This window comes from Rhipicephalus microplus, chromosome 2, assembly GCF_043290135.1.
Source record: "Rhipicephalus microplus isolate Deutch F79 chromosome 2, USDA_Rmic, whole genome shotgun sequence".
In the NCBI taxonomy this organism is placed as follows: Eukaryota; Metazoa; Arthropoda; class Arachnida; order Ixodida; family Ixodidae; genus Rhipicephalus; species Rhipicephalus microplus.
In genome coordinates, this window is record NC_134701.1 from 50,303,566 (window position 1) to 50,316,704 (window position 13,139).

Genomic DNA, 13,139 nt, shown 5'->3' on the forward strand with positions numbered 1-13,139 from the left:
ACGAAGTTCAGACAATGACCGAGACACTTAAGCATCAGCCTGAAATACATTTGTAGCTTCTATTGTGGCATCATTTTTGTATACGACAAATATTTAGCCGTATAACATGTTAATTAATGCACTGCTTGCTTCAGTCACTATATAGGCATCTCAAAATGAATCTTCGATGTTCTTAGCTACAATATGTAACATGTTTAGAGTAAGACACCAAAGCAAATCTAATGTTTCTTCATACTTATGATGATGCTTTGGTTACACTTCTGCTTCTGGACAAAGTGGTCTATGTTGCTGACTATCCTTTTAGATTTCTTTTTCTACTTTTTCATTACCGACTCATAAACCCTGCCTGCAGGACGTGTCTAATGAGCGAAGGCACATTCAGGGGCATGCAGGAAGAGATCAGCAGGTACAATTTACAATATCACCGCCACAGAGCTCTTTATCACACGCGCATGAATCGACTGCACATGAACCGTTTCAAGCAACAGCAGCAAAAGGGGCTATACCTCAGGGGCCCTGCATACTTGCCTCAATGGGGTACGACCATAGGCACATGGCCATAATTTTTGCACACTATTGGCTATGCCCAGTTTGGCTTGGCTTATATTCACCAAGAAAGCCAGCCAACAGAGCCCACAGGTGCCATGCGGTGAAAACAATTTATCAGGAAATGAACCCATCCCTACAAGTAGGAGAAAAGTAAGCAAAGCAACACAATTCGATTGACATGCCCGTGAATGAGAGGATGCATTCCTGACTCGATCCTGCCTTTGACACCATAAAAAGAGGAGAACTTCAGCATGGGCTCAGATGCTGTCAACTGCACCTACCACACGACTCAATCTATGCAGAAACATCATGTTTGGGGGATAAAAAAAGAACTGGAATGTATGAAAGCATTGTTCTTGATAAATGAGACACCCTTGTCACTATTCAGTGCGAGAGGTAAAATACCAGTGTTCTGTAAATAGACTGCATACAAAGGGCACACCAATGTGTTTGGCTGACCACTCTCACCTGCTCATACGGTACACTGCGTGACAGGAGCTTGATCATGTCGCGTGCTTTGAGAATTATGTACGGGTCCCACATCTTGCGCGTCGTCGTCACTGTCATGCTGCCCTCGATGACATCCAGCTCTGCGTTGACACCCTGAAATGAGACGAGATGAAAACTCGTTTTGAATACTCAATTGTCACACGGCACTCAACAGCTTCAGCGTTCATTGTTACCTCTCGTGGTGCCATATTGTGTCGCACTACTCAGCTCAAGGGGGCGGGTTTCACTTTTGGTCACAGAGAAAGCATTTCGATAAAGGCAAAATCCTCCTACTACAATGTGACCAGTTCTTGCACATCCGTCAGCTATTCTTAATATTATCATTAATTGTGATGCATTAACAAAACATGAGAACAATGGCCTACTTTAACACATGTGTTAGAGTGTGGAAACCTAAGTATGTGGCTAATACAGCTCATTTAATTTAAAAAATCCTACCTGCATGACTCCAAGCAAGCAAAGCATTGTAACTGCATTTCAGCGCCTGGGGAAGCAGGGTTACAAACATCATACACTGATGCCAGAACTACATCATATCATCAGAACCAAGGAAACAACAATGGTGTTACTGACTTAAGCCACAGCTTTCTAATTAGGGATTACAGAGTGGTGAAATGGAAACATTCAACGTTCAAAAGAAGTATGAGCTCTAGTAACAACAATGCACAGCAGTAATAAACCTTTTCTTTTTTTTTTTTTTTTTGCAAGGCATTCCTAAACATTCAATATGCACACAAGTGGCTCTTTCCTTACCACGCCACTAGGCATCGTTCACCGGTGAACGACGATTTCACGCCCCTATTTTTCAACAAACACCGTGCTTATGGACTTGCAGCGCCATCTAGGCGATTGTACACACACTAGAATTTCTGTTTCTGTACGGTTCGCATTTTTACCGCGTGGCGGTGATTTTTAAAGGGCGCGCCCATGCAAAGGTTGAAACGCACATGATCCGCGTGATGGCATCAACATCCGAAACCACGCACGCTCGGAAAAAAGCGATTCCGCTCGATGCCGACACCTCGACGAGCGATCTTTTGGATTTTTTGAGCAGTGAGGAATCGGACAACGATGTGGTGACATCCGATTTCAGCTCCAATGAAGAAATTTTATCAGATCAGCCGGGAACGTCAGCTGTTAGTCGCGAGTAAGTTTGGTTTTCACCTTCTGTTTTGTTTATCGTGTTCTAGAGCTGGCTGACTTGCTCTGTATGTGTCCCACATATTATTATTTCTAGCCTGTCTACTTCATTTGGGTGCGATGTGCTGCCTCCAGCACAAAGACACGTGCACTTCCGACCCCAGAGGGATCCGGGCATCGACCTCGGCATGACGCTCCACAGTAGTGCACAATTTATAGCTCGAGAAGTTCTTGAGCTATAACTTTCACTTTTGCAATCCTACTCCAATACGCCGTTTCAAATATTTTGCATCTCTCATAACTTTTCCATAATTTTTTACTCGAAAGATATAAGTATATCATTACGACGTTTGTTGTGAACAAACCTAATTATTTGTGTTTGTCAATTTTTGTTACCTATTTAGATCTGCCAGTTCTTTCGTCAAATGTACCTTTCAAACCCTACATTTAGTACTTGCATTTTGGTATGTAATATTTTGCTGAAAAATTTTTTTTCTTGAAAAAAAAAAAATCTCGTGTAGGACCAACTCAGAACTTCACTATTTCGCTATGCATCAGGCAATTTTTTTGTAACTCAAAAACAGCTTTGTCAATTTTAACAATTTTTCTAAATAATGTTGCCCTGTGATTGCTAAACATTTTGTATATTTCAGAATTCCTCAGAAAAATTTTGTGTCGGAGATATCGCTTCGTGTTTTTAAAAAAATTCTTAAAAATTTTATAATTTTTTTGTATACGATTTTTTTGCGCCAAATCAATTTCCTTTATTCTTTCAAAATAAAATCATTCAAAAGTACGTTCATTCGTCTTTATTTTGATGTATTGCATGGCACTGTAAACCTAGTAGCAACGGCACAGAAAATTCCTAGCTGCAACATACAAAAATAGGCCAATTTTTCCGTGGTGAGGAAAGAGTTAAGCTTTGATACTAACATGAAAAATTGCACTATAGAGATTCTAAAGAACAAATGCTAAGAAACCCTAGACTGACAAGCAGTGCTTTGAAAACCATATCTTCATAGCATAGTTGTACAAACATGTGGTTGAATGTACTGGGCTTTTTTGGCCCAACACATTTTCTCCCGACATAAAAGATCTTATCTAAAATGACAACAGAGCTACACATTACGCTTTCATCTTTTAGTCGGTGCAGCGCTTACAAAGGGCAGGACAAAATTCAAGAAAAGCACACAGTACAGCACCTTTCTTAAACTACATCCCTACCTTCGTGAGAGCTGCACCAATGAGATATTAGACTGGTTTTCAATTTTCATATTGACCCTAGTCTACATGTGGACGAAAACGATGATGGGGGGATTTAGTGTACACCAGGTAGTGGGCCTCTGGCTTGACTCGAGAACGAAGAAGACGATCTTGCGGCTCAGCTGTTGAGAACACGCTGCTTTCACTGTCTCAAGGCGTACCTGTGCTTTGTTCGCGTTGTACCGCGACCCCGCCAGATGCTCCACACTCCCACGGGGAGCCGTTCATCCAGCCCGGACGCACTTGTCATCGCTTCAGTCGTCCCTTGCGAGGCCTCCCTCCAGAGTTCACCCCCTCGCAGGAACACTCTACAAGGCACTGCTCACATCTACCAATGGCCACCGCCAGTCCATAACAGTTACTACGAGACAGTAGTCTGCCAACCCCATCTCAGGTAACCCTTTTTTCACTGCTGCTGCCTGATCGCTTTGGTGGTGGAGCACATGAAAACGTCGAAGACTGGCTTGATCACTATGAACGTGTCGCCAACACCAACCAGTGGTCTCTTGAACAAAGGCTTTCGCACACCTATTTATATCTCGACGACAGCGCTCGTACTTGGTACGAGAACAGAGAAGAGAGAAGGCAGTTTGTCAACATGGGGTGACTTTAAAAAAGGGATGATTGACACATTTGCTAATGTCGACCGGCGTGAACGTTCGCAGCATTTACTCGAGCAACGGGTTCAGAAACCCGATGAAACGGTCGCAATGTTCGCTGAGAACATGGCCCGTCTCTTCCGTAGACCTGACCCGCACATGACCGACGACAAAAAGTTATGCTACCTAATGCTCGGTGTTAAAGAGCAACTGTTCGCCGGACTTTTGACGAACCCGCCAAGCACTATGACAGACTTCCTCAAAGAAGCTACGGCTATCGAGCGGGCACTTCACCTATGATGCCGACAATACGATTGCTTGTCCAGCAGCATCCACATTCAAGTCGCCGCTACGACATCTGACAATCAAAGCTCCTTGCGCGATTTAATACGAGAGATTGTTCACGAAGAGCTGCTGAAGCTGCGAACTCTGGTCACGGAACCACCCACGGCATCTGTCGCTGAAGTTGTCTGCGAAGAAATACGCCAAGCGTTTTCAGCAGCTGATCCTACTCACGATCAGCGACCTATGAGCTACGCAGCCGCGCATCGCTGCCCGTTGCGCCGTCGTACCGCCGGCCATCGGCAGCCGTTCCTTGGTCGCCATCGCAAGAACAGACACCGCGGCGCCCTGCCGTCATACGAAATGCTGTCGTACGAAGAGCAGTCTCCCAACGAGACCCGGCATTTGCCACATTACGAGCCGTTGCAGCGTCCACAGCTTCGTAAAACAAACGCCTGGCGCCCTGCAGATAGGCGTCCGCTTTGTTTTACTTGCGGAGGCGTGGGCCACATTTTCCGTCATTGCTGGCACCGCGTCGATACGTTTCAACCTTCCGAAGGGCACAGCTATCACTTCGTACGAGAATATCGTAAAAATGCGAGGCAGTTTATGTTTGTTGGTATTGGACGAAGCGCCTAATCAAGAACCAGAACCTGTTTTCGATGTTGGCACCACTCTGTCAAAGGACGAGCGACAGTGACTTCTTCAGCTGCTAGTCGAATTCCGCGACTGTTTTTCATCGACATCACGAGTTGGTCAAACACCTTTGACAAAGCATCGAATAATCACCAAGGACACGACTAGACCTATTCACCAGAACCCTTATCATGTAGCTTTAAAGGAACGCGAAGCCATACAACAACAAGTGGCGAAAATGCTTGAAGATGACGTCATTCAACCGTCACAGAGCCTCTGGGCATCGCCTGTAGTGCTAGGACGGCACCCTGCGTTTTTGCGTGAACTGCAGAAGGCTGAATCGGGTGACCAAGAAAGATGTGTACCCGCTCCCACGTATTAATGACTTCCTTGACAGACTTCGGCACGCTCGCTACTTTTCTTCCATGGACTTGAGGAGTGGATACTGGCAGATCGAGGTAGACCCAAGAGACCGAGAGAAAACTGCTTTAGTGACGCCAGATGGTTTATACGAATTTAATGTTTTGCCTTTCCGTTTGTGCTTCGCGCCCGCGACTTTTCAAAGGGTTATGGACACGGTACTTTCGGGATTGGAGTGGGAGACGTGCCTTGTCTATTTGGACGACGTTATAGTCTTTTCGACCACTTTTACGAGCATCTCAAAAGGCTGCAAGTTGTTTTACGTGCCATACGGTCCGCGGGCCTAACATTGAAACCAGAAAAGTGTTATTTCTGTTTTCACAAACTTCAGTTTCTCGGTCACGTTGTCAGCAACGCAGGCGTCCGGCCCGATCCTGGAAAAATTGTCGCCGCACAGTTCCCAGTACCCTCCAATAAGAAGGCTGTCAGACACTTCCTGGGCCTTTGTGCCTATTATCGCCGGTTTATCGCAGACTTCACCTGCATCGCGTCGCCACTAACTCGTCTCACAAGAGACAACGTTGCCTTTGAGTGGAAAGAAGAACAGGAGGCTGCCTTTAATGACCTGCGTCAACGTCTTCAAATGCCCCCGGTGCTTGCCCACTTCGACGAAGAAGCCCCGACGATGCTTCATACAGACGCTAGCAATGTAGGTCTGGGGGCTGTGCTTGTAGGTCTGGAGGCCGAACGCTAATACGCGCGGAGGCTAACTATTCAACAACAAAGAACGCCTCTCTGTAGTATGGGCAGTAATAAAATTTCGCCCGTACTTGTATGGCCGGCACTTCAAAGTTATTAGTGACCATCACTCCTTTTGCTGGTTAACTAATCTAAAAGATCCAGAGTACAGCAAAGGTATTACTGGCCGAGACTAACCACAGCCGTGCAGCGCCACGTTCGTACCTGTCTCGATTGCCAGTGACGCAAGTCACCGCCGACTAAACCAGCTGGCCTCCTGCAACCCGTGCGGGTCCCAACAGCTCCATTCTACCAGATCGGCATAGACATTTTGGGCCCACTACCTACTTCTACTGCAGGGAACCGTTGGGTTAATCTCGCGACGGATTATCTGACCCGTTACGCCGAGACAAAGGTTATCCAGAGAGGTGGAGCAGCGGAGATGGCAAGATTTTTCATCGAGAATATTGTAATGAGGCATGGTGCACTAACCGCCATGATCACAGACAGAGCAATCGCATTTTTGGCAGCTCTTTTGGATCACGTCCCAATGCTGAGTGGAACGCTTCGTAAGACCACCGCCTACCACCCACAAACGAACGGGCTGACAGAGCATCTGAACAAAATCTTCGAAGACATGCTTTCGACGTACGTAGACAAACACAAAAATTGGGATGAAATCTCGCCATACATAACATTCGCGTACAACACGGCCAAGCAAGAAACGACCCGCATGACACCGTTCAGCCTCGTTCAATAACGAGAAGTACGAACTATGTTAGATGCGATGCTACCGCTCGAAGGTAACGACATCGACCCAGACGGCAACACACTTACGGAACGTGCGGAAGAAGCTAGGCAACTTGCACGTTTACGGATCCGCCAGCAGCAAGAGTACGATGCAGGCCGCTACAATGCTCACCGCAGAACAGTCGTCTATCAAATTAGTGGCAAAGTATGGGTTTGGACACCCGTACAGAAACCAGGCCTTTCCGAAAAGCTCTTAAGAAGATACTTTAAGCCACATCGAGTGCTGTGACAGCTAAGTGATGTCACTTACGAAGTTGTTCTCGACAGTTCGTGTAGTACCAAGCGTCGCCAGCACCACCCTGAACTCGTTCATGTAGTGCGCATGAAGCCTTACATCAGCGAGTGATTGTGCGAGACTTTCCTTAAAAAAAAAAAAGACTGCATTATTGACATCGCATCGAATCGGTGCTCTTTGAGAGGGAGGCAAATGACCGGTGTCTACATGTGGACGAAAACGATGATGGGGAAATTTAGCGGACACCAGGTAGTGGGCCTCGGACTTGACTTGAGAACGAAGAAGACAATCTTGCGGCTCAGTTGTTGAGAACACGCTGCTTTCGCTGTCTCAAGGCGTGCCTGTGCTTTGTTCGCGTTGTACCGCGACAATATAAAACGTAACAGCTGACACTGTTGATATGTACTGGTACCACCAACCATACTGGTCCAACCAGTGACAGTAACAAAATGGAAGGATGGCTGAAGTCCTATAAGCAGTATATCAGATGTCTGCAGCTATTTTGGAGAGTTCTGATAAGTATAGAAAGACGTACCATAAGGTTACATTTTTATGCTCTTTTCTGAAAACAACAGTGCATTTACAATGAAAGCAAGGCATCAAGCTACATTAGACCTGTGCACCGGTTACCAAAATGCGCACCGGTCTTTTCACTTTCAGCAGCGAATGGGGTGGGTGGGGGGGAAGGGTAGATTGAAGAGTTGGTCAAAATAAATCTTTGTCCCTAGAAATTAAAAAATCTGTTTCTTAGAAAGGGCAAAGCAGTTAATATAATAGCAACATATTTTAATGTTTTTTTACTTACAAATATTGCTGTCTTACTTTTTGAGACATAGTAGGTTCAGATATTCAGCACTTCGAAAAAAAAAAATTAATCAATATGCACGTTCACGCAATTCTTTTTCAAATTGCTCCGCACCGAGTCTGAGCAGAGACTCATCAAGCTCATTCCACAAATCCACGTTCTGCGGGGAAAAGAACAAACAAAAACAATTTAGAATATGTATATAACGGGCACAATATTTAGGAGGTCAGATCACCAGGTGCAGTGTGCAGAAGATGCAACGATATATACGGGTGCTAGAATACTGGAACCAGTGTGAACTATCATATTTCTGCCGGCGGATTACATGACTGCAAGTGTGCCGATAACCAAGAGGGGCTGCAGCGATAAAACATGTGCATGCAAAGTAGATGGGAAACGCTGGTTATAATGACGAAATATGAAGCGTTTTTAAGAGATTCTAACATAGCTATGCCATGTCTGTGGCGAGGTGGCCAAACAAACGATGCATATTCAAATCTGGCCAAAGTCTTACGAGCTGTCAGTCTACATTCTTTTGTCTAATTGCTGAACATGCGTCCGAGTCACCAACGTTTTCGAAAAGCTTTTTTGCAAATTTTTTCGACGTGCTAGGCCATTTTAAATTTGTTGTCAGAGTCACACCAATGTCTTTAAATCCGTAACATGCACTAGGTTTACACTGCCATTAGTATATGAAAATGAAGATATTGTCACAGGTGTGGAAATACCTCTCCAGTGGAGCAGCTGAAATAGCCCCAAATGAAAGAAGGTGACGACATTGGTGTTGTGAGGCTCAGCCCGGGTCGCCCTGTTGTCTAGCATTCTGTGCGCCCTGTGTACTGTGATACCGCTCTTCTATGGACTCGCGACCCTTAAGTAAATACTCCCCGTAACATCTTTCTGGTGAGAGTACTAGGTAACATCCTGACTCTGGTTCCCATAGCGGACGTCACCTTCGTCCAGCCACGATGCCTGAAGGCAGTGCACAGTCCATACAGTCCACGCCTGCTCCGTCACCTTTGATTCCTTCTTATCTTCTAGACCCCAGGCACGTTGTGCGGAACTAACGTCGACAAATGGCTCGCCTTACACGAGCGCGTGAGTAAGCACTACAAGTGGGATGAGACGCTTATTCTCGCCAATATCCTTTTCTACTTACGGGGTACGGCACGTGCGTAGTATGAGACCCACGAGGAAGACCTTACCAGATGGGATGTGTGCAAACAAAAACTGCGCAATTTGTTCGGCCAGTCCCTTGCTTGAGAAATGGCAGCCAGACAGGAACTCGCTTTGCGTGTTCAATCATCTACTGAATCTCGCATCGCCTACATTCAGGACGTGCTCGCCCTGTGCTGCAAGTCCGACAAAGACATGTCAGAGGCAGACAAGGTCAACAATGTGTTGAAGGGCATAGCTGACGACGCCTTCAACATCCTCATGTGTAAGAATCGTGCCACGATTGACTCCATCATCACTGAAATGTTGGCCTTCCAAACACCGCTGCGACTTCCTCGTGCAAAAATCCTGCGCCGCCACGCCCAAACGCGAATTTTACCATCACAAGGATTGTTCGCCAGGAGCTAGAAGCCATGGCCTCTGCCACCTGTACGCCCCCTGCGCAAGACCACTTGGCAACCGTTTCACTAATTCAAGCTGTCATTTGGCAAGAGCTTGCCAACATGGGCGTGCTACCTTTCTCATCCGCACGCCTTGCACCCCAGCACATATGGACTCACGCCCAAAACAATGACCACAGCGCTGCCCCACTTGTTGCCGCATTCTCTTCGATTCCACGATTTCCCCCCCCGATACCACAATCCATCTGAGTGGCGCACCAATGACGATCGACCGATTTGTCTTTCTTGTTCTCCCGTTGGCCAGATTTGCCATCATTGTAACAAATGGCCTTTCAAACCAAGATTTTCGAGTGACCGCAGTCAGGATCGTGTACAGTATTCTAGACCATACTCCCCCGATGACCATCTTCAGAACATTACACCACATCGCTAATTTACTCCATCTCAACCCACCTACACAGACGTCGTCGCTCAGAGAAACTTCTCAAGCCGGTCGCCGTCACCTCAGGGTCGTCAATCACACTCTCCTCGGCGCAATCGCTCTCCGTCGCCGGCTCTTTCCAGTCACCTCTTGGAAAACTAACAAGTACAGCTCCTGGAGGTGGCGCTGCACTGGCGACAAGCACCCGGAACCCTCTCCCGACCCCTGATCCAAAACGAAATTTACTTGCTGTCCTCATCAATGACCTGGCCGTTACAGCACTGATCGTCACTGGCGCTCATTTATCTGTGATGAGTTCTAAGCTTCAATGCCACCTCAAGAAAATCCTGACACCTGCTGTGTTCCCAACAGTGCCCGTAGCTAACAGAAGCCGAACACCAGTCCTTGGTATGTGCACTGCCGGTGTTACTGTTGCCAGCCACACAAACTTCAGTACTCCTTGCTGTTCTTGCCGCTTGCCCATACGATATTATTCTTGGCACTGATTTCTTGACAAGCCACTCGGCCCTCATCGATTGATCATCCGGTATCTTAAGGCTCAAGCTGCCTTTGTATGACGGTGCCCTTCCTGCAAGTTGCTGTGCCTACGGTCTATGGAGTTTCTACGACTTCCACCTCAGGCTGCTGTGTATGTCCCTAAGTTGCCATTACCGTCAGTCCCTGATAGCTCCCCTTGGTAGCTCCCCTCATTGACCTCACTCTTTCCCGACACATAACCCTTCCACATACTGTTGTGGCTGTCGCCAACAACAAGACGCTGCTTCTTGTCCTAAACTTCTTCACGTCATTCCAAGTTCTCCCCCAAGGCATCTCGCTAGCAGAGCTTTCAACTGTAGAAGAATGCGCAATTTCTTCCTTCACCCCTTATGCAAACACTGCGACTAAAGATGTCATAGCAGTGCACAATAAGACATTTCTGGACAAAATGATATCCAGGGACCTCTTCCCTTCCCAAGTTGAAGCCCTGCGCAGTGTTTTGCTTTCTTACATCGGTATTTTTGACATTGACAATCGTCTATTAGGCCGCACAAGTGTTGTAGCCTACCGTATCGATGCCAGCGACGCCAGACCCCTTCACAAACGCCCCTACCGTGTGTCACAAGCTGAGCGCCAAGTTATCCAGAAGGAGGTAGAGAACATGCTCGAAAAAGACGTCATAGAGCCTTCATCCAGCACTTGGGCATCACTTGTGGTGCTAATTAAGAAAAAGGACAACAGCTGGCGCTTTTGCGTCGACTGTCATAATCTAAATCGAATCACTAAAAAGGACGTCTATCCCCTGCCTCGAATCGACAATGCCCTCGACTGCCTCCATGGTGCCAAGTATTTTTTGTCACTCGATCTTCGATTCGGATATTGGCAGATTTCAGTAGATGACCACAACCGTGAGAAGACAGCATTCATCACACCTGACAGCCTTTAACAATTTAAGGTCATGCCGTTTGGGTTGTGCAATGCTCCTGCAACTTTTGAACGCATGATGAACTCTCTCCTACGCGGTTTTATATGGTCAACCTACCTTTGCTATTTGGACGATGTCATCGTGTTCTCGCCCACATTCGAGAGCCACCTTTCTGTCTGTCGACCATTCTTGACGTCTTTGGCCGTGCTGGCCTCCAGGTGAATTCGTCTCAGTGTACTTTTGGGTGCTGTCAAATTAAGCTACTTGGCCACCTTGCCGATGCTACTTGAGTCTAACCCAACCCCGACAAAGTCCGCGCTGTTCGTGAGTTCCCTGTTCGTGTTCTACAAAAGAGGTTTGCAGCTTCCAAAACCTCTGCTCATACTTTCGCCGCTTTGTCACCAACTTCGCGGATATTGCTCGACCCCTCTCGTATCGCCTCAAAAAGGACGTACATTTTTCCTGGGGTGCGAACCAAGCACATTCTTTCGCATCAATGATTTCCGCTCTCACTTCACTACCAGTGCTAGTCCACTTGACCCCGCTGCACAAACTGAGCTTCGCACTGACGCAAGCGGCCACGCGATTGGGGCTATAGACCTATTCCATGTTTGTAAACACAAGTAGGCCGATGTCGACATTATGGGTAAAATTATACCGACGTCCGCACGTAACTTCCGCCATAAGCGCTAAGGGCTGCGATGTGCGCCAACAAAACGATGTTGTGAGACGCCATAAGCGTTGTGAAAGTCATAAGCGCTGAGGGTTGTGATGTGCGCCAAGAAACAGAACTAAGTTGTGAGACGCGACTCACATCCAACCGTGACGCAGTTCGTCGGCATACCATTTTTTTATCTCATTTCTTGACTGAGAACAACACATGCACCATTGAAAACCCAGCAGAAACTGTGGTAGGCAGAGCGTCTTTTGCCCACTAAGACAGCGGCACCGCATTCTCGTGACATAAGTCCGGTAGAATTTGTCTATACTTGCTCAGGTACAGAGTGGCACGAACTGCGTTATAGCATAAGCCAGTCGCCTTCTGTCACAGTATGAAAGGCATTATTCCATTATTGAGCGGGAATGTTTAGCTCTCATCTGGGCCGTCACTAAATTTCGTCCGTACCTGTATGGCACCCGTTTGCAGTCATCACAGATCATCACACGCTGTGCTGGCTGTCAACACTGACGGACTCTACTGGAAGACACGGCCGCTGGGCATTACGACTGCAAGAGTACACATTCTCGGTGGTGTACAAATCTGGGAAGTTGCACAGCGATGCCGACTGCTTATCTTGCCACCCGGTTGAACCACCCGACTTCACTGAACCGGAAGCTGACACCTGTATTTTCACCATCACAGACTTTCTGAACGGGGCAGATGAACAACAGCGAGATCCATCAATACTCTTCATTATTGAACGCCTTCAAGCCGGCAATGCTGACCCTTCGCTCAGCATGTTCCTGCTGCAAGATGTTTTGTATCACTTTATTTTACACCCAGAGGCCGCAGAAATTTTACTCTTCGTCTCGCATCATCTGCGCAAAGACGTCTTTTAAGAGCTTCACGACGCCCCAACTTCAGGACACTTAGGTGTGTCCCGAACCTACGACTGTGTTAGACGACGGTTTTTCTGGAAAGGCCTGTATTGCTCCGTTCGTCGCTACGTTGCGGCTTGCGAGCTCCGCCAATGTCGAAAGAAACCTACGACTCCGCCTGCTGGCCGCTTTCAGCCTATCGTAGTCCCAGCTCAGCCTTTTCATTGACTGGGATTGGCCTTGCTTGGCCCT

At 47.1% G+C, this 13,139-nt stretch overlaps 1 protein-coding gene across 2 annotated transcripts in view; it reads right to left on the bottom strand.

The window, feature by feature from the left end:
• Positions 1–13,139, bottom strand: part of dbe (KRR1 small subunit processome component homolog dbe) — a 119,326-nt gene that overhangs the window by 83,371 nt on the left and 22,816 nt on the right. For both annotated transcript variants that reach the window (XM_037420177.2, XM_037420179.2), the window contains exon 3: positions 1,018–1,152. In XM_037420177.2, the coding sequence (XP_037276074.2) occupies positions 1,018–1,152 (135 nt within the window). The remainder of the gene's footprint in view (positions 1–1,017; positions 1,153–13,139) is intronic.